The sequence below is a fragment of the Chiloscyllium plagiosum genome, chromosome 14, assembly GCF_004010195.1.
Source record: "Chiloscyllium plagiosum isolate BGI_BamShark_2017 chromosome 14, ASM401019v2, whole genome shotgun sequence".
In the NCBI taxonomy this organism is placed as follows: domain Eukaryota; kingdom Metazoa; phylum Chordata; class Chondrichthyes; order Orectolobiformes; family Hemiscylliidae; genus Chiloscyllium; species Chiloscyllium plagiosum.
In genome coordinates this window covers 10,979,430-11,003,563 of record NC_057723.1, presented here as the reverse complement: position 1 = coordinate 11,003,563, position 24,134 = coordinate 10,979,430, and the positions used below count along the sequence as shown (strand labels likewise).

General features: G+C 50.4%; 1 protein-coding gene across 1 annotated transcript; it reads left to right on the top strand.

Moving 5' to 3' along the window:
- The first annotated feature begins 20,428 nt into the window (after positions 1–20,428).
- Positions 20,429–23,242, top strand: LOC122556986 (extensin-like). Its single transcript, XM_043704221.1, has one exon. It carries the CDS (start codon positions 20,429–20,431, stop codon positions 23,240–23,242), a length of 2,814 nt encoding a protein of 937 aa, XP_043560156.1.
- The last annotated feature ends 892 nt before the right edge of the window (positions 23,243–24,134 follow it).

Here is a 24,134-nt window from a genome sequence, read left to right as displayed (position 1 = left end):
TCTATGCCTTCTAGTTTAACCCTCCCCCAACATGGGGAAAGCTTGTTAGCTATCCATCTATCTGTGCCTCTCATGATTTTATAGAACTCTGTAAGATCACCCCTCAGTCTCCTATACTCCAGGGGAAACATTTCCAACCTATCTTACCCCTCCTTATAACTCAAACCGTTCAGTCCAGGTAGCATTCTAGTAAATGTTTTCTGCAGTCTTTCTCATTTAATAACATCCTTTTTTATAGTAGGGCCATCAGAACTGCACATAGTATTCCAAATGTGGCCTCACCAACGTCCTGTACAGCTGCAACAAGATATCCCAACTCCTATACTCAAAGCTCTGACTGATGAAAGTAACACTTCTTCACCTGTCTACCTGTGACTCCACTTTCAAGGAGCTATGAATCTATATCGCTGGATCTCTTTACTCTAAAACACTCCTGTCATGTACAGTCTACCATTTCATCAAGGAAGTGAACAGCACAGAATGTCAGAAGTGCATTGTAGCTACGCAAGCTCTGAGAAAGATCGAATTGACTAATCCTAGTCCAATGTTCTCTCTCCATGGCCCTGTCAAAGTTCTTCCTTTACGCATTTACCCAATTGTCTTCCAATATTTACTTTTGAATCTGCTCCCACCATCCCTTCAGGCAGCACATTCCGCATCTCAATAACTGAGTGCGGAAATAAAGGTTTCTCCTGTTGCCTCAGGCTTTCTTGCCAATCACCGCAAACCTTTGAATTCTTGTTACTAAACCTTCCACCACTAGAAACAATTTCTCCTTATTTACTGGAACGTTATCTGAAACGAATAAATTTGCACGGCTGTGAGGAGAAGGTGGGGGAGTGGCAGTAGATGAATTGCTCCTTCAGAGGGCCAGCATAGTTATAGTGGGCCAAGTGGACTTCTTCTATGCTATAATCATTCAATGATATGATATAAAAATTATTCATAATCATCAATGGCTTTCTAAAACCTACTCTTATCATTCCAACTTGAGTGTAAAGGTTGACCTTTCAATAATCCCTCCTGAATAAAATATACAGATTAAAATGTACGCTGAATATAACAGTGGTTTGCTGATGTGAGGATGGGGGATTGTCACTTTTATCATTGGCCATGTAATGTCTGCTCTGTGTAAGCTTTTCTGAAAAACCCACACATCTTTGCAACACAACCTGGATTGCCTGCTTGATCTCTTGTACCCAGTTAAAAGGCATTGATAAATAAAAAGTCCAGATTTGAACTTGATAATCTAGCCAAGACTTAACTGGTGTCTATAAAGGATTTTGCATAACATATTTGATGCACTTTGCCACTCTTAACAAATCCTAGGATCCACTGCGATGTCTGAACTTGTCCTGCTAACCTGAAAAGTTACTGTGTGCAGAAAACCCGAGATCTCTCTCTTTCTGCACACCCTTTCAAATGATACATTCAGTATAAGTGGGCAAAGATGGCTTTGGCAAATGGCTGTTTCCTGTGCATTCACCCATCAGCTGATGTCGATTTGCAGGCCGTGTTTAAACATTGCTTTGTTTGCTTATCTCCATGATTGCTACCTGCAACCCAGTGGCTACAGATTCATCAGGAACCATTGAAGCATATAGTGCTGTGTTGGGGCTTCTTAATAGAGAGGGGCGGCTGTCTGACTTGTCCTTAAAAAGACAGAGAAGGATTAAAAGGGTCACAGGAAATCCCAGTGGGATGCCAATAGATGCCATGAGAAGGCTCCTTGGTTCTCCAACATGGCATTGAGTTTGCTGTCAGCTATGAGTGCTTAAAAGAGTATGTTATACCCAAAATGACAGCTGGGATGCCAACTATGTATCGGTGAGTGATGCCATGATCTATCCATGTCAGTGCCTTCAGCTCATGCATGCCAGTGTCCATGCTTTTTTTTTATTCATTCATGGAATTAGGGCATCGCTGGCCAAGCCAGCATTTATTGCCCATCCCTAATTGCCCAGAGGATAATTAAGTGTCAACCACATTGCTGTGGATCTAGAGTCACGTGTAGGCCAGACCAGTTAAGGATGGTAGATTCCTTCCCTAAAAGGCATGAGTGAACCAGATGGGTTTTTCCAACAATCGACAATAGATTCACAGTCATCATTAAACTCTTGCTTCCAGATTTTTATTGAATCCAATTATACATCTGCTGTGGCAGGATTCAAACCCAAGTCCCCAGAACATTACCTGGGTCTCTGGATTAATAGTCCAGTGATAATACCACTAGGCCATTGCCTTCACAAGTCTGAAATGCCATGTTAACCATTGCCACAAATGGCCAGATTGAATTGACTGCCATTTGCAGCTGTCTGGGCTCCCCACGGCATTGTTACCAGCATCACTCGGAGCCCAACATTATGGACAGTTGAAATGGTGACTCAAGCCTGGAACGGGTGGATTGCCTTTTGAGACACCACTAGAAGGCTAGGAGTCTTAAAGAGTCAGAAACATATCAGAGTCTGAAGGCACTTGACTAGGCAGATGTTGAAAGGATATTTCCTCTACTGGTTGAATCTAGACCAAGGGTTCATAGGTTAAAAATAAGGGAGCTCCCATTTAAGATAGAGATAAGGAAACATTTTTCTCTCAGAGGGTTGTGGACTTTCCTCAAAAGGCAATCAATGCAGAATCTGTAAATATTTTTAAGGTGGAGACAGATAGATTCTTGATGACCAAGGGGATGAAAAGTTAATGATGGTCTGCAGAAATGTTGAGTCAAAATTAGAGTGGTGCTGGAAAAGCACAGCATCCGAGGAGCAGGAAAATTGATGTTTCGGGCAAAAGCTCTTCAGCAGGAATGAGGCGGAATGTAGAGTTAAGGTTAAGATCAGATCAACCATGATCTTATTAAATAGAGACAAAAAAATCCAAGGTCGACAAGCAGAGGGCTGGAAGGGCACAGCAAGCCAGGCAGCATCAGGAGGTGGAGAATTCAAATGTTTCATGTGTAACCCTTCTTCAGGACCTCTTCAGAGGGCAGGGAAAGACTTGGCTTACATCTCATCTCAAAGATGACAGACCCAATATTATAGCATTCCCCTCTGTCAGACACTGGAATTTCAGCCTTGATTTTTATTCTCAATAGAATTATAGAACTTAGAAGCATAATGAATATTGAGTAGCATGGCTATGAACCTCAAGAGGACAAGGGCTGGTCGAATGAGTAGGCACCTGGCTGGCGAAACTTAACATGGAGAAATGAAAAGTTAGGAAAAACAAGAAGAGGTAAATACAAAGCAAGGGGTACAATACTATGCTTGTGCTAATCCTTATCTTCCACAATAGACCTCTGAAATCCAAGTGCAGCAGTGATGGGAACGGTATTGTCACATCAATTGGTGTGTGCAGAGCCAAAGAGGGATTTGGCTGGTTATTGGAATGATCTGAAAGGTGATTCAAGAACTGAGCGGCTTGGGGCACTTGATTAGATTACATTCCCTAGAGGATGGAAACAGGCCCTTCAGCCCAACAAGGCCACACCGACCCTCCGAAGAGTAATTCACCCAAACCCATTCCCCTACCCTGTATTTACCCCTAACACTACGGGCAGTTTAGCATGGCCAATTCACTTGGCCTGCACATCTTTGGATTGTGGGAGGAAACCCACGCAGACACGGGGAGAATGTGCAAACTCCACACAAACAGTAGCCCGAGGCGAGACTCAAACCCAGGTCCCTGGCACTGTTAAGCATCAGTGCTAACCACTGAACCACCATGCCACCCCTACCGTACTTACCAGAAAATTATTGAAGATGGCAGGTCAGACTGAGAAAGCTGTTTAAAAATGCCCAGAGATCCTGGGCTTTAAGAGCAGAGTCCATTGCACTCTGGGATAGCGAATTATATTGCAGGCAAAATTGCATTGCAGGTAAAAGTCTATTTTGCTCTGAATGCTAGAAGTCACTGAGCCAGCAAGCTGGTCAAGACAAAACTAGACAAAAGAATTTCAACTAACCTGCAATACCAAGAATCCCAAAATCAAATGTGCAACCACCAACATTCCTTTGTCTGCATTTCATAAATGACACACAGGCACTGACCAGTATATCTTTTAGCTTTTGTCTTTTTTGTATTCACATTTTATTTTTACTAAGTGGACGTGTGTGTTGAATTTTTATTTCTTCCTGCATTTCATAACAAATAAATTCACTCTTTTTTGTTAACCCAATAAAGCCAGGTTATATTAGCTCCATATAAAATCATGCATTCATTTGGGAGAAAGGGAAGGATCCTTTGTAAATCAACTTACTTGTGCCCAAATAAGATGGGTGGAGTAATGAAAGTAGGGAGGTTAGTTCACCCCTCCTCATGTAGGAGCATGACAATTTGGGTAACCTGTCTGGACTGTTGTAACATGAAAAACCTCACCCAGGGTCTTGTCATTAGAAAGAGATGATTGGTGAGGCAATGGGGAAGGGGTTCTACTTACAGAGTTTCTCCTGCAGACAGAGAACATATGCTCAGTTGGCTGAATGGACTCCTGTTCTATAACTACAATTCTGTCTGCATGTTCCCTACATTGGGAGATCTTTCCAGGTCTGCATGGAACTTTTGAGGGATGGGTTGGAGTTGGGGGATCTTAATTTTGCAGGAGGCTAAAACTCAGTTTCTCAATGGTAGGTTAAAGATTAGTTATTAAGTTCTCAGAATCTTTCAGGTTAGTCAGCATCCTAACCTTATTGGAATCCTCCTTTTCTTTCCTTAATGTGCCATAAATATTTGTTGCATCTCCCCCTCTGGCATTACATTTATGGTCGTAATCTTGTCAGGCAAAGACATGTGCGCATACGCTCAACTTATGTATGAGGCAAGCACTTAGTGGAATTGACTCAATCCTCCGAGTTTCAATGAGTAGAAACTCCTTCAGTTTACTTGGCTCCATCAGATCCAAAGCATTTCTTTACAATAATGCCTTGCTTACAGTGTGTCCGTCCCCCCACCACCTGTTGACCCAGCTCATGAGAAGTCTCAGTCATATGCAGTCTGGCTTGTTGTGATCAAATGTTTGCAGTGTGAGGGGTGACAAAGCCAACAAGCCTACCCAATTGAGGCAGCCACACTGGCTGGTGCCCCTAGCCCTGACTGGAGCACACAAGCAGGAGGCTGGAAGAACACAGCAAGCCAGACAGCATCAGGAGATGGAGAAGTCAAGACTTTGAGTAAGAAGGGTGAAACTCGCAACATCTACTTATCCAGCCTCCTGCTTGTCTAACTTGGATTCCAGAATTTGCAGTTTGTTTTTGTCTCTAACTAATCCTGACTGGAGCAGGCATGAGGGGCTAAACTCCAAACAGGGCCCTGCACAGAAGGCCCGTCCTTATGGCTGCGTCCTTGCCCTTTGTGAGCCTTTGGCAACAAGCTCTCAGATGTGTACTGCTTGATGAAAGATTGGAGAGCTGTTGGTGTGTGAACTATTGAGTGCTATAGCTCTTTTTATGTTTCAAGGGTGAACCCTGGCAGCTGTGAGTGAGGCAGTCTCAGTGCGGTGTCAGTAATGTTGCATTGATAGGGGCAGAAATTAATTACACGTGAGGTATATGATGGAGATACCTATCGTTAACAAAGGCTCAGAGGGGCATGAAGCATTGTGTGGTCAGTGGTACATACCCTGGCAGAGAAAGCACATCAATGACATGTGGAGGCCAGGTCACTGAGTATATTTAAAACAGAGATAGATAAGTTCTTGATTGCCAAAGGGGATCAAAGCTTACCGGGAGAAAGCAGGAAAATGGGGCTGAAAAACTTATCAGCCATGACTGAATGGCAGGAGAGACAAAAAAAAATGCAGATGCTGGAATCCAAATAAACAGGTAGGAGGCTGGAAGAACACAGCAAGCCAGGCTGCATCAGGAGGTGGAGAAGTCGATGTTTCGAGTGTAACCCTTCTTCAGGACTGGGGATGGGTGTTGGGGGTAGGAGCTGCAGATAAAGGGGGTGACGAGGGCAGGGTGGTGGACTGGGGATAGGTGAAGACAGGTAGAGGGTACAACCTGGTTGGTCAATAGAAGGAATGAATCCAGTTGGTGGCTGGGAGCAGTGGAAGGAATGAAGAAGGGCTGGGAAGGGAGTCAGGACATGGGGAGGGAGGTTATTTGAAATTGGAGAACTCAATGTTCCCCCTGAAACGTCAGCTTCTCCACCTCCTGTTGCTGCCTGGTTTGCTGTGTTCTTCCAGTCTCCTGCCTGTCTATGATCGAACTGCAGAGCAGACTCGATGGGCCGAATGGCCTAATTGATGCTCCTATGTCTTATAGTCTTTATGATCATTCAATCTCTTGTGGCACCATATCAGGTTCTCTTGAATGCCCCCTCATCCCACATTAAGAATAAGTCTGGGATGCTGACGATCCTGAAAGATTCTGAGTACTTAATAACTAATTTTTAACCTATCATCAAGAAACTGAATTTTAGCCTCCTGCCAAATTATGATACCCCAATCCCAACACACCCTTTGAAACGTTCCACACGGACCTGGAAAGTTCTGCCTAATGTTGCAATGTCAGGAGCACGCTGACAGGTTCACAGAATCATAGTCACAGAACAAGGGCATATTCAGCCCATTGATCATGCGTTCTCTCTCTGCAAGAGCAACTCTGCATGTAGCACCCTTATCCCACAGCCCTGCCACTCATACCTTTGTCATGGGCACTGATGTCCACAGGTCTCCCTATCAAGTCTGCCTTCCATGAGGATGACCTTTCGCTGTCAGTCATAAGAAAGGATCGTCCTTTCTCCTCCGGATAACTTTCAGGAGAACCTGAAAGGAACTTGTCGTTAAAGTGTGGCACTGCCTTTTGCCTGGCCTTTGTCACCTCTATTGGTGGGTGAGGTAATGAGCAGAGGACAGGTGATACTCCTGGGCTGCAGAGAGTGTAGTGTTGTTCAGGAGGTGAAGTGGGGCAGTGGCAAAACTTGCTGCCCATAGATGTTGACATTTAACCTGGGCTTGAATATGTAATGAGCTGCAAAGCATGTAATCATGTCGCAGAACCCACCTCACCGCCAAACTGAGGTCCCTCACATTTTAATATTTCTTCATACTTTTTTTTAGATTAGATTCCCTACAGCGTGGGAACAGGCCTTTCGGCCCAAGTCTACACCAACCCTCCGAAGATTAACCCACCCAGACCCAATTCCCTCTGACTAATGCAGCTAACACTATGGGCAATTTAGCATGGCCAATTCACCTGACCTGCACATCTTTGGACTGTGGGAGGAAACCGGAGCACATGGAGGAAACCCACACAGACAATGTGTCAACTCTATACACAGTCACCCAAGGTTGGAATCGAACCTGAGACCCTAGTTCTGTTAGACAGCAGTGCTAACCACTGAGCCACCGTGCTGTCCTAAGTAAAGGAAGTTCCAGCGCAATGTTCAAATTTCAAGAGTGGTTCTTTGACAGCAAATCACTTCAGAGTATTCTGAGAGTGTGAGAAATGTTCTGAGTGGTATAAATTCTTTATTTCCTTCATTCTTAGGATCAGAGGCTTGTCTTATGAAAAGATATCGAGCAGTAGGAGGCCATAAGTTCAGAAGAATTAAGTTGTAATTAAAATTAGAGATCTTGACAGGATAAACACTGCGAGGTCATTTCCCACGATTGGGAGAATCCAGAACTAGATTTCAAAAGGAGCTGACCATTAGGATTTGAGGTGAGGAGGGAAGTCTTCCCTCAGAGGGTGGTGAATCTTTGGAATTCACAAGGCCCTGGGAGCTGTGGGTATCCAGTTGCTGACGACATTCAAAACGGAAATCTGCAGATCTGTTTTTTTTTGTGCACAATGGGAAACAGGAGATATGGTGTTAAACAGAAAATGCTAGAAATACTCAGCAACATCTGTGCAGAGAGAAACAGAGTTAACCTAAGACGACCTTTCATCAGAACTGGAATATAGTAACCAGATTCGGATCAGGGCTTGATGTAGACTCACAGTTGCAATCTTATTCAATGGTGAAGCAGTCTCAAAGGGTTATATGATTTATTCCTGCTCTGTTTCTTATGTCCTTATTCTCTCCACATTGCTGAAGTAGAAACTCTGCTAATGTGATTCATTCACTGTTTTGTATATTTCATATATTTCTGCCACACGTTTTGCCATAGCCCACTTTGCTCAATGTTACATAACATTCCGCCCTCAGTCTCAGTAATGGCAACTGTGAAACTATCAATTATAAAGTCATAGAGCCGTAGAGCTATACAGCACAGAAATAGATCCTTCAGTCCAATTCCGTGATGACCAGATATCCTAAACTAATCTCGCTCTATTTACCAGCATTTGGCCCATATCCCTCTAAACCCTTCCTATTTATATCTCTATCCAGAAGCCTTTTAAATGTTGTAATTGTACCAGCCTCCACTAATTCCATACAAGCAGCACCCTCTGTGTGAAAAATTGCCATTAGGTCCCTTTTAAATCTTTCCCCTCTCACCTTAAACTTATTCCCTCTAGTTTTGGACTCCCCTACCCCAAGGAAAAGACAATTTCTATTGTTATAAAGTTGAAGGCGTGTACTGTACCTTTAAGAGAGAGTGAATGTAGGCACCTGTCATGTGACTGACAGCAGTCACAGAGTGTGCTGGAAAATTGAAAGATGTAACATATTGTTGTAACCTCGATACATCATTGTTATCACGTCAGTTCAATCAGTTTAAATTATGCCCCAAGATAGTAAAACCCAATTGAATTTGAATTTTGACAACATTGAACCAATGAGACATCTGATGTTTTGGGCATTAAAAGCAGGAATTTTCAACAGTTAGCCAGAGAAAGAGAACCACCTGCCATTGTCAGACAGACTGCCTGAAAACCCTCTCTCTAAAAGATACTTTTTTTCATCGGAAAAATCTGTGCAGCAGAAGACTGAAGATGATCCAAGGAGATTTACAAACTGAGGAGAATTGACATCCGAAGACAACAGCTGCTTGAAAATTGATTCGCTGTAAATTTAATATGGGCTTTATCAGATCATATATTGATATAGAGTGGGAGGTAGATAACAAATCCTTCAGACAAAGGAGGTTTAGAGTTGTAAATAGTTGCTGCTTAATGTTCACTTTTGGAATTAAAGAATAAAATTGTTTTTTTTTCTTTAAATGGTGGAATTTAAGTAGTTCTCTGTCACCCATACTTTAACAGATTAGGAGGCAAGGTGAGGTTTTCTGGGTGTTTGGTTTAATTCGCAGAAGGGTTCACCATTGTGTCGTAACACTATTGACCATGCCCCTCGTGATTTTATAAACTTCTATAAAGTCATGCTTCAGGGAAAATAGCCCCAGCCTTTTCAGCCTCTCCTTGGAAACATCCTTGTAAATCTTTTCTGAACCCTTTCAAGTTTCACAATATCCTTCCTATAGCAGAGACCAGAACTGAATGCAGTATTCCAAAACTGGCCTAAACAATGTCCTGTACAGCCATAACATGACCTTCCAACTCCTATATGCAATGCACTGTCCAATAAAGGCAAGCATACCAAAGACTTCTTCACCATTAATCTTTTTTAAATCCATCTGGTTCACTAATGTCATTTAGAGAAAGGAATCTGCCATCCTTACTGGTCTGACCTACATATGACTTCAATCACGCAACAGGGTGGTTGATATCTGCCTCTCAGTTGAACACTCATTTTAAAGGCAGTAAAAGATGGGCAAAGAATACTGGCCTTGCCAACGATGCCCACATTCTTTGAGAGAATAAAAAACAATCTGTCCATGTGAGGACTTCAATTAGTGTGATGCTTATCCAATCAGTAGTCCAGCTCATGACTGTTCTGATCCATATTCAGCACAGTTTCTGATTGATATTACCAATATCACTCCTTGGAGTTCAGCACTGTCCATTGAAAATCTTTGTGACATGATGTGGATTTTAACAGTGACTTTGAAAAATGTAACCATTTTTCCAAGTACAGCCAATTTAAACAAACAATATATATATTTGCATTAATGGGATATTAATCACCAACTTAATTAAGTAAAATCATTGTCTGAATAAAGTTGGAAGAATAATTTTTGTTCCCATTATTTCTAACATTAATTTGCCCCTTTTAATTAACTAGGATTAATGATAATCCTCTCATTTGCGTAAGGTTTTTTTTATGTGGGCAATTCACTTCTGGCCATTTATATGAACAGTTTTGTCTCAGCCTGCTTTGGCTGCTTTCCAAGTGTTTGATCAAACACAGACCAATCCCAAAGTGAGATTTATATGTAGTGCAGATTCAAACTCCGTTTTGCAGCATTTTCTGGTTAATTAGACTGGGAACAGAATCTACACGAGTGACTCTGAAAACCCGTGGACCATTAATTCCAATAGTTGTGGTGTTATTGTATAATCTATTCATTTTGTAAAACATCACAAGGGATTAATGATAAATTTGGGGAAACAAGGTGACTAGTGATCATAGAATTTCAGAGCACAGAAGGAGGCTATTCCTCCTGTTGTCACAGCATCGTTTATTTGGTAACAGTGTCCAATTAGTCCCACTTCTCTGCTATTTCTCCAGTTCCCTGCTGACTTTTCTTTAGCAAGTAATTGTTCAATTCCCAATTGCTGCAATTGAATTACTGAAAGTGCTTCTACTATTTTTCAGGTCACACATTCCAGTCCATAAAAACTTACTGTTTATGAAAATGTCCCTTAATTTCCCTCTTAGGTTGGTAGATTTCTGCTCAGAACCCCTGCACAGATCACATGCCAAACTGTATGAACTGTTTAGGTTGCAATAAAAAGCAAACTACTGCTAAAATGTTTTATTAATATCCGATAGGGTAGAACTGGCTTTAAAATGTCTCCCCTTTCTTATGGTGACAAAATGTTCAGCACCGTTCACAACCCTCTGTTACTGAAAGTAGTGCATGTCTAAATGCAGCAAGACCAGGAAAATATTCAGGCTTGGTCTAAAAAAAGGCAAGTAAGATTCACACTACACAAATGTCTGGAAATCTGGATTAGTGGTGCTGGAAGAGCACAGCAGTTCAGGCAGCATCCAAGGAACTTCGAAATCGACGTTTCGGGCAAAAAATTCCTGATGAAGGGCTTTTGCCCGAAACGTCGATTTCGAAGCTCCTTGGATGCTGCCTGAACTGCTGTGCTCTTCCAGCACCACTAATCCAGAATCTGGTTACCAGCATCTGCAGTCATTGTTTTTACCAAATATCTGGAAATGACCATTTGCAATAAGAGGGAATCTAACCATCTCCTCTTGACATTCAATGGCCTTATTATCACTGAATCCCGCTCTATCATCATCCTGGGTTACCATTAACCAGAAACTGCACTGGACCAGCCATGCAAATGCAGTGGCTACAAGAGCAGGTCAGAGGCTAGGAATCCTGCAGCAAGTAACTCACCTCCTGATTATCCATCATCTACAGGTCGGGAGTGATGTGGAACACTCCCCAATTGCCTGGATGGGTGCAGCTCCAACAACACTCAAGAATCTTGACACCATCCCGGATAAACCAACCTGCTTGATTGGCACCACATCCACCTCCATTCACTAGCGACCCTCCATAGCAACAGTGTACAATAATATCTGCAAATTGCTCTGCAGGAATTTATTCCTTCAATGGGATCTTCCAAACCCATGACCACTTTCAGCTCAAAGGACAAGGAGAGCATATATGGGAACACTACTACCTGTAAGTTCCTATCCACATTAGAAGATACCAATGCACACCATGCACATGCACACACAGAGACGTACATACGCACACCAACATATACACATTCTAAAACACGTCCATGCACAAGTTGACATAATGCACATACACACACACACTGACACACACACATGCATCGATATAATACATGCATTCACTGACACACACATATACATCAATATAATACATGAACTCACTGACAAACACATATACATCGATATAACACATGCACTCACTGACACACACACATACATCGATATAACACATGCACTCACTGACACACACACACATTGATAAAACACATGCACTCACTGACACACACACACATACATCGATATAACACATGCACTCACTGACATACACACACATTGATAAAACACATGCACTCACTGACACACACACATACATCGATATAACACATGCACTGACACACACACATACATCGATATAACACATGCATTCACTGACATACACACATCGATATAACACATGCACTCACTGACACACACACATACATCGATATAACACATGCATTCACTGACATACACACACATACATCAATATAACACATGCATTCACTGACATATACATATATACATCGATAAAACACATGCACTCACTGACATACATGTACATCGATATAACACATGCACTCACTGACATACACACCATTTAGGACCCTTCTCACTGGTGTTTAGAAGAATGAGAGGTAATCTAATTGAAACATATCAGATTCTCAAACGACTTGACTGGGTTAATGCTGAGAAAACCTTTCCCTTCGTGGGAGAGTCTCAGACCAGAAGACAGTCTCAGAATTAAAGGGTTCTGGTTTAAGATTGAGATGAGGAATTTCTTCTCTCAGAAGGTTATTAATCTTTACACCTTGTTGTCAGAGAAAGTTGAGGGGGAAGAGTGTTAGTATAGATTTTAAAGCTGAGATAGATAGATTCTTGATCATTTGGGGAATCAAGGGTTACGGGGAAATGGCAAGGTAGTGGACATAAGGAATGGTGGATCAGTCATGATCTTGTTGAATGGTGGTGCAGACACAAGGGGCCAAATGGCCTACTCTTGTTCCTATTTCTTCCGGTTTCATGGTCACACACACAAATGCATACGCCAACATAATGCACACACACCAATAAACACACACCAAAGCACATGAATCAATTTTCACGTACTAACATATGCACACACCCACACAAATCAATTTACACACACTAACACGCACACACATGCGCACACACTGACATACACATGCCCATACACTCCAACACACACACACACACACACGCTCCCAGCAACATATACCATACACACATCAACACACAGTGAAATATACATCTGCAAACACAGACATAATACAAACACACAAACACACACACACCGATATAGTTGCACATGCACACTCCGAAACACATATATGCACATGTCAACATAATGTGCACACCAACATACATACATGCACTGAAATACATACACACCAATATAAACAGACTGAAATACACATGTATCAACATATATACATACATATCACATACACACACCAACATACATACATACTTAGATTCACACACCAATAGCTAGACACACTGACATTCATATACACACTGACATTCATATACACACACACACACACTAACATACATACACATAGAAGTACACACACACACAAACACTGACATAATGCTCATACACTAACATACACACATGCATGCATACTTATTTGGACAAAAATAAAGATAATGCACTTTTACAGATCACCTTTAATTCAGTCTCTGATTTACAATCTCCAGTCTCCTTCATAACAGGCTGATGGTTTCTTGTAAGGATCCGATGCTTTACTGCTGAACTTATGGTCTTTTAAAGTGAAGGATGCAGCAGGTGTTGAAGTTACTTGTAGTCAGATATCTCGGACTTCAGTTCTCATATGTTTCAGATTTCATTTATTGTCATTCGTGGAAGAGTACAGGAGTACCGTGAGAAGTGTGCAGAGCTGCCACTTTCCAGGGCCATCTTACAATACAATGGTTAGAATTAAAAACAAGTGCTGCAATTAAAGACCCAGACCCGCACTAGCCTCATCAACACCCGCACTGGCCTCATCAACACCCGCACTGGACCCACCACCACCCGCACTGGCCCCACCACCACCCGCACTGGCCCCACCTCCACCCGCACTGGCCCCACCATCACCCGCACTGGCCCCTCCACCACGCGCACTGGCCCCACCATCACCTGCACTGGCCGCACATCACCCCCACTGGACCCACATGACACACACTGGACAAACCATCACCTGCACTGGACCCATCTCACCCCCACTGGCCCCACCACCACCCGCACTGGACCAACATCACCCGCACTGGCCCTACCATCACCCGCACTGGCCCCATCATCACCCGCACTGGACCACATGACACGCACTGGACAAACCATCACCTGCACTGGACCCATCTCACCTGCACTGGACCCATCTCACCCGCATTGTCCCCACCAACACCCACACTGGCCCCACCATCACCCGCACTGGACCCACATCACACGCACTGGACAGACCATCACCCGCACTGGACCCACCAACACCCGCACCGGCCTCACCATCACCCGCAATGGCCTAATCAACACCCGCACTGGCCTCACCATCAACCGCACTGGACCCACCATCACCCGCCTTGGACCCACCAACACCCACACTGGCCCCACCATCACCCGCACTGGACCCACAATCACCCGCACTGGACTCACCATCACCCACACTGCCCCCACTATCACCCGCACTGGCCCCACCAACACCCACACTGGCCCCACCAACACCTGCACTGACCCCACCAACACCTACAGTGGACTCACCATCACCCACACTGGACCCAGAAACACCCGCACTGGACCCACCATCACCTGCAGTGGCCCCACCTTCACCCGCACTGGACCCACCATCACCCGCACTGAACCCACCACCACCCGCACTGGACTCACCACCACCCGCACTGGACTCACCGCCACCCGCACTGGATCCACCACCACCCGCACTGGCCTCATCAACACCCGCACTGGACCCACCATCACCCGCACTGGACTCACCGCCACCCGCACTGGATCCACCATCACCCGCACTGGATTCACCACCACCCGCACTGGACTCACCGCCAACGGCACTGGACCCACCACCACCCGCACTGGCTCAACAACACCCGCACTGGACCCACCACCACCCGCACTGGACCCACCAACCCCCGCAACGGCCTCACCATCACCCGCACTGGGCCCACCAACACCCGCACCGGCCTCACCATCACCCGCACTGGCCTCATCAACACCCGCCCTGGACCCACCATCACCCGCACTGGACCCACCACCACATGCACTGGACTCACCACCAACACCCGCACAGGACACACCACCACCCGCACTGGACCCACCAACACCCACACTGGCCTCATCAACAACCACACTGTACATACCATCACCCGCACTGGACCCACCACCACCCGCACTGGGCTCACCAACACCCGCATTGGACCCACCACCACCCGCACTGGACCCACCAACACCCGCACTGGACCCACCAACACCCGCACAGGACACACCACCACCCGCACTGGACCCACCAACACCCGCAATGGCCTCATCAACACCCGCACTGGCCCCACCATCACCCGCACCGGCCCCACCACCAACCGCACTGGCCCCATCATCACCTGCACTGGCCCCACCACCACCCACACTGGCCCCACCATCACCCGCACCGGCCCCACCAACACCCGCACTGGACCCACCAACACCTGCACTGGCCTCATCAACACGCGCACTGGCCCCACCAGCACCCGCAATGGACCCACCACCACCCACACTGGCCCCACCATCACCCGCACCGGCCCCACCAACACCCGCACTGGACCCACCAACACCTGCACTGGCCTCATCAACACGCGCACTGGCCCCACCAGCACCCGCAATGGACCCACCACCACCCACACTAGACCCACCAAACACACGCACTGGCCTCATCAACACCTGCACTGGACACACCAACACCTGCACTGGACCCACCAACACACGCACTGGCCTCATCAACACCTGCACTGGACACACCAACACCTGCACTGGACCCACCAACACACGCACTGGCCTCATCAACACCTGCACTGGACACACCAACACCTGCACTGGACCCACCAACACACGCACTGGCCTCATCAACACCTGCACTGGACACACCAACACCTGCACTGGACCCACCAACACACGCACTGGCCTCATCAACACCTGCACTGGACACACCAACACCTGCACTGGACCCACCAACACACGCACTGGCCTCATCAACACCTGCACTGGACACACCAACACCTGCACTGGACCCACCAACACACGCACTGGCCTCATCAACACCTGCACTGGACACACCAACACCTGCACTGGACCCACCAACACACGCACTGGCCTCATCAACACCTGCACTGGACACACCAACACCTGCACTGGACCCACCAACACACGCACTGGCCTCATCAACACCTGCACTGGACACACCAACACCTGCACTGGACCCACCAACACACGCACTGGCCTCATCAACACCTGCACTGGACACACCAACACCTGCACTGGACCCACCAACACACGCACTGGCCTCATCAACACCTGCACTGGACACACCAACACCTGCACTGGACCCACCAACACACGCACTGGCCTCATCAACACCTGCACTGGACACACCAACACCTGCACTGGACCCACCAACACACGCACTGGCCTCATCAACACCTGCACTGGACACACCAACACCTGCACTGGACCCACCAACACACGCACTGGCCTCATCAACACCTGCACTGGACACACCAACACCTGCACTGGACCCACCAACACACGCACTGGCCTCATCAACACCTGCACTGGACACACCAACACCTGCACTGGACCCACCAACACACGCACTGGCCTCATCAACACCTGCACTGGACACACCAACACCTGCACTGGACCCACCAACACACGCACTGGCCTCATCAACACCTGCACTGGACACACCAACACCTGCACTGGACCCACCAACACACGCACTGGCCTCATCAACACCTGCACTGGACACACCAACACCTGCACTGGACCCACCAACACACGCACTGGCCTCATCAACACCTGCACTGGACACACCAACACCTGCACTGGACCCACCAACACACGCACTGGCCTCATCAACACCTGCACTGGACACACCAACACCTGCACTGGACCCACCAACACACGCACTGGCCTCATCAACACCTGCACTGGACACACCAACACCTGCACTGGACCCACCAACACACGCACTGGCCTCATCAACACCTGCACTGGACACACCAACACCTGCACTGGACCCACCAACACACGCACTGGCCTCATCAACACCTGCACTGGACACACCAACACCTGCACTGGACCCACCAACACACGCACTGGCCTCATCAACACCTGCACTGGACACACCAACACCTGCACTGGACCCACCAACACACGCACTGGCCTCATCAACACCTGCACTGGACACACCAACACCTGCACTGGACCCACCAACACACGCACTGGCCTCATCAACACCTGCACTGGACACACCAACACCTGCACTGGACCCACCAACACACGCACTGGCCTCATCAACACCTGCACTGGACACACCAACACCTGCACTGGACCCACCAACACACGCACTGGCCTCATCAACACCTGCACTGGACACACCAACACCTGCACTGGACCCACCAACACACGCACTGGCCTCATCAACACCTGCACTGGACACACCAACACCTGCACTGGACCCACCAACACACGCACTGGCCTCATCAACACCTGCACTGGACACACCAACACCTGCACTGGACCCACCAACACACGCACTGGCCTCATCAACACCTGCACTGGACACACCAACACCTGCACTGGACCCACCAACACACGCACTGGCCTCATCAACACCTGCACTGGACACACCAACACCTGCACTGGACCCACCAACACACGCACTGGCCTCATCAACACCTGCACTGGACACACCAACACCTGCACTGGACCCACCAACACACGCACTGGCCTCATCAACACCTGCACTGGACACACCAACACCTGCACTGGACCCACCAACACACGCACTGGCCTCATCAACACCTGCACTGGACACACCAACACCTGCACTGGACCCACCAACACACGCACTGGCCTCATCAACACCTGCACTGGACACACCAACACCTGCACTGGACCCACCAACACACGCACTGGCCTCATCAACACCTGCACTGGACACACCAACACCTGCACTGGACCCACCAACACACGCACTGGCCTCATCAACACCTGCACTGGACACACCAACACCTGCACTGGACCCACCAACACACGCACTGGCCTCATCAACACCTGCACTGGACACACCAACACCTGCACTGGACCCACCAACACACGCACTGGCCTCATCAACACCTGCACTGGACACACCAACACCTGCACTGGACCCACCAACACACGCACTGGCCTCATCAACACCTGCACTGGACACACCAACACCTGCACTGGACCCACCAACACACGCACTGGCCTCATCAACACCTGCACTGGACACACCAACACCTGCACTGGACCCACCAACACACGCACTGGCCTCATCAACACCTGCACTGGACACACCAACACCTGCACTGGACCCACCAACACACGCACTGGCCTCATCAACATCCGCACTGGACCCACCATCACCTTCACTGGCCCCACCACCACCCGCACTGGCCCCAACATCACCCGGACTGGCCCCACCAACACCCGCATTGACCCCACCACCACCCGCACTGGACCCACATCATCCGCACTGGACCCACCAACACCCGCACCGGCCTCACCATCACCCGCACTGGCCTCATCAACACCCGCACTGGACCCGCCACCACCCTTACTGGACTCACCAACACCCGCAGTGGACCCACCACCACCCGCACTGGACCCACATCACCCGCAGTGGACCCACATCACCCGCACTGGCCCCACATCACCCGCATTGGCCCACCATCACCCGCACTGGCCCCACCATCACCCACATTGGACCCACCACCACCCGCACTGGCCCCACCATCACCCGCACTGGACCCACCACCACCCACACTGGACCCTACCATCACCCGCATTGGACCCACCACCACCCGCACTGAACCCAACACCACCCGCACTGGCCCCACCGCCACCCGCACTGGGCCCACATCACATGCACTGGATCCACCAACACCAGCACCGGCCTCACCATCACCTGCATTGAACCAACCAACACCCGCACTGGACCCACCATCACCCGCACAGGACCCACCATCACCCGCACTGGACCCACCAACACCAGCACCCGCCTCACCATCACCCGCACTGGACCCAACAACACCCTCACCGGCCTCACCATCACCCGCACTGGCCTCATCAACACCGCACTGGCCCCAACACCACCCGCACTGGACCCACCACCGCCCGCACTGGACCCACCAACACCCACACTGGCCTCATCAACACCTGCACTGGACACACCAACACCTGCACTGGACCCACCAACACACGCACTGGCCTCATCAACATCCGCACTGGACCCACCATCACCTTCACTGGCCCCACCACCACCCGCACTGGCCCCAACATCACCCGGACTGGCCCCACCAACACCCGCATTGACCCCACCACCACCCGCACTGGACCCACATCATCCGCACTGGACCCACCAACACCCGCACCGGCCTCACCATCACCCGCACTGGACCCACTAACACCCGCACCGGCCTCATCATCACCCGCACTGGCCTCATCAACACCCGCACTGGACCCGCCACCACCCTTACTGGACTCACCAACACCCGCAGTGGACCCACCACCACCCGCACTGGACCCACATCACCCGCAGTGGACCCACATCACCCGCACTGGCACCACCATCACCCCCACTGGACCCACCACCAACCGCACTGGACCCACCATCACCCGCACTGAACCCAACACCACCCGCACTGGCCTCATCAACACCCGCACTAGACCCACCATCACCCGCACTGGACTCACCACCACCCGCACTGGACTCACCGCCACCTGCACCGGCCTCACCATCACCCGCACTGGCCTCATCAACACCTGGACTGGCCCCACCATCACCTGCACTGGACCCACCATCACCCGCACTGGACTCACCAACACCCGCACTGGACCCACCACCGCCCGCACTGGACCCACCAACACCTGCACTGGCCTCATCAACAACCGCACTGGCCCCACCACCACCCGCACTGACCACACCACCACCCGCACTGGCCCCACCATCACCTGCACTGGACCCACAATCACCCGCACTGGACTCACCATCACCCACACTGCCCCCACTATCACCTGCACTGGCCCCACCAACACCCGTACTGGCCCACCAACACTTGCACTGGCCCCACCAACACCCGCACTGGACCCACCATCACCCGCACTGGCCCCACCAACACCCGCACTGGACCCACTATTAGCCACACTGGACCCATCAACACCCACACTGGACCCACCATCACCCGCACTGGCCCCACCAACACCCACACTGGACTCACTATCACCTGCATTGGACCCACCATCACCCACACTGGTCCCACTAACACCCGCACTGGACCCACAATCACCCGCACTGGTCTCACCATCACCCACACTGGACCCACATCACCTGCACTGGACCCACCATCACCCGCACTGACCCTACCATCACCCGCAATGGCCCCACATCACCTGCACTGGACACACATCACCTCCACTGGCCCCACCAACACCCGCATTGGACCCACCAACACCCACACTGGCCCCACCATCACCCACCCTGGACCCACTAACACCCGCACTGGACCCACAATCACCCGCACTGGTCTCACCATCACCCACACTGGACCCACATCATCTGCACTGGACCCACCATCACCCGCAATGGCCCCACATCACCTGCACTGGACACACATCACCTCCACTGGCCCCACCATCACCTGCACTGGCCCCACCATCACCCGCACTGGCCCCACCAACACCCGCACTGGACCTACCAACACCCGCACTGGCCCCACCATCACCCACCCTGGACCCACCAACACTTGCACTGGACCCACCATCACCCGGACTGGCCCCACCATCACCCGTACTGGCCCCACCATCACCCACGCTGGCCTCACCAACGCCTGCAATGGACCCACCATCCCCTGCACTGGCTTCACCAACACCCACACTGGACCCACCATCACCCGCACTGGCCTCACCATCACCCACCCTGGACCCTCCAACACTTGCACTGGACCCACCATCACTCGCACTGGCCCCACATCACCCGTACTGGCCCCACCATCACCCGCACTGGCCTCACCAACACCCGCATTGGACCCACTATCACCTGCACTGGACCCGGCATCACCCGCACTGGCACCACCAACACCTGCACTGGACCCATCATCACCCGCACTGGACCCACATCACCTGCACTGGACCCACATCATCCGCACTGGACCCTTCATCACCCGCACTGGACCCACCATTACCTCACTGCCCCCACTATCACCCTCACTGGCCCCACCAACACCGCACTGGACCCACCATCACCCGCACTGGACCCGACATCACCCGCACTGGACCCACATCACCTGCACTGGACCCACATCATCCGCACTGGACCCATCATCACCCGCACTGGACCCACATCACCTGCACTGGACCCACATCATCCGCACTGGACCCATCATCACCCGCACTGGACCCACATCACCTGCACTGGACCCACATCATCCGCACTGGACCCATCATCACCCGCACTGGACCCACATCACCTGCACTGGACCCACATCATCCGCACTGGACCCATCATCACCCGCACTGGACCCACATCACCTGCACTGGACCCACATCATCCGCACTGGACCCTTCATCACCCGCACTGGACCCACCATTACCTCACTGCCCCCACTTTCACCCTCACTCATCACTCGCCCTGGACCCACATCACCCGCACTGGCCCCACCATCACCCACCCTGGACCTACCATCACTCGCCCTGGACCCACATCACCCGCACTGGCCCCACCATCACCCACCCTGGACCTACCATCACTCGCCCTGGACCCACATCACCCGCACTGGCCCCACCATCACCCACCCTGGACCTACCATCACTCGCCCTGGACCCACATCACCCGCACTGGCCCCACCATCACCCACCCTGGACCTACCATCACTCGCCCTGGACCCACATCACCCGCACTGGCCCCACCATCACCCACCCTGGACCTACCATCACTCGCCCTGGACCCACATCACCCGCACTGGCCCCACCATCACCCACCCTGGACCTACCATCACTCGCCCTGGACCCACATCACCCGCACTGGCCCCACCATCACCCACCCTGGACCTACCATCACTCGCCCTGGACCCACATCACCCGCACTGGCCCCACCATCACCCACCCTGGACCTACCATCACTCGCCCTGGACCCACATCACCCGCACTGGCCCCACCATCACCCACCCTGGACCTACCATCACTCGCCCTGGACCCACATCACCCGCACTGGCCCCACCATCACCCACCCTGGACCTACCATCACTCGCCCTGGACCCACATCACCCGCACTGGCCCCACCATCACCCACCCTGGACCTACCATCACTCGCCCTGGACCCACATCACCCGCACTGGCCCCACCATCACCCACCCTGGACCTACCATCACTCGCCCTGGACCCACATCACCCGCACTGGCCCCACCATCACCCACCCTGGACCTACCATCACTCGCCCTGGACCCACATCACCCGCACTGGCCCCACCATCACCCACCCTGGACCTACCATCACTCGCCCTGGACCCACATCACCCGCACTGGCCCCACCATCACCCACCCTGGACCTACCATCACTCGCCCTGGACCCACATCACCCGCACTGGCCCCACCATCACCCACCCTGGACCTACCATCACTCGCCCTGGACCCACATCACCCGCACTGGCCCCACCATCACCCACCCTGGACCTACCATCACTCGCCCTGGACCCACATCACCCGCACTGGCCCCACCATCACCCACCCTGGACCTACCATCACTCGCCCTGGACCCACATCACCCGCACTGGCCCCACCATCACCCACCCTGGACCTACCATCACTCGCCCTGGACCCACATCACCCGCACTGGCCCCACCATCACCCACCCTGGACCTACCATCACTCGCCCTGGACCCACATCACCCGCACTGGCCCCACCATCACCCGCACTGGACCCACCATCACCCTCACTGGACCCACCAACACCCGGCCTGGACCCGCCAACACCCGCACTGGCCCCACCATCACCCACACTGGACCCACCATCACCCGCACTGGACCCACCAACACCCGGCCTGGACCTGCCAACACCCGCCCTGGACCCACATCACCCACACAGGACCCACTATCACCCGCACTGGCCCCACCATCACCCGCACTGGCCCCACATACCTGCACTGGACCCACATTACCCGCACTGGCCCCACCAACACCGCAGTGCCAGCACTAATGCCACCTCCTTGAGTCCTGCACCTCCCCACCACGTGCACCAGACCTACCAATGTCAAAGTTGCATGCTCTGGCACAGAAAAAAGCAGCAGGCAATGTGGAGCCCAAATGCTGCTATTCCACTGCAGCCATCTCTCCTTTTTAAAACTCAGGTGAACTTTGAAACTGGAAGAGAGTGTGTTCTGGGGCTGCTCAATGAATTGCAGGTAATTTCAAAGGCCGGGTCTCAAGCTGGCTGAATCTGCTGGGTCCTCAGGTAATGACAGTGAAAACAGTTTAGACCACACGTCTGCTAGATTAACATGATTGACCTACTTTAGATGGGAGTGACCCAATGATATAATGGAACTTCGATAGTGGCCATGGAGTTTCAATCTTACCTTTGTGTGAGTATGGCGTGTAGAGACATGCAGTTTGGAAACCCATCCCTTTTAGGGTACTGGTCCATTTTGAAATGGTGAAATGTGTGAATTCTGCAGATGGCTGTGAGATATCCACAGCTATGTTCACATTTAATTAGATGTTCACCAGAGACCTGATACTGTCTGTAGTCCTAATGGCAAAAGTCACATGTCTGAAAACAATCATCTCAACAGCCTCTTTGTGTCAAATGCATTGACTGTCATAATATGATATGTCTGTTCTGATGATGACAATTGGCTGTCTCTGGAAAGGACATGTGTTTGGATGTTTGGGTGTAATGAGATGTTTCCCTTCACGGGTGATCAACCAGCTGGTGTCCGATTGCTACAACGCGTATGGGGAAAAAAATCGCAAAGTTAAAAGTACAGCTTCCTCCCTATTTTATATTACTCAGAATTATTTAAATTGTGCTGTTCATAAGTGCAGCATTCAGAGCTGGGTACTGATAGTTGGCATGCTGATTAAAAGTA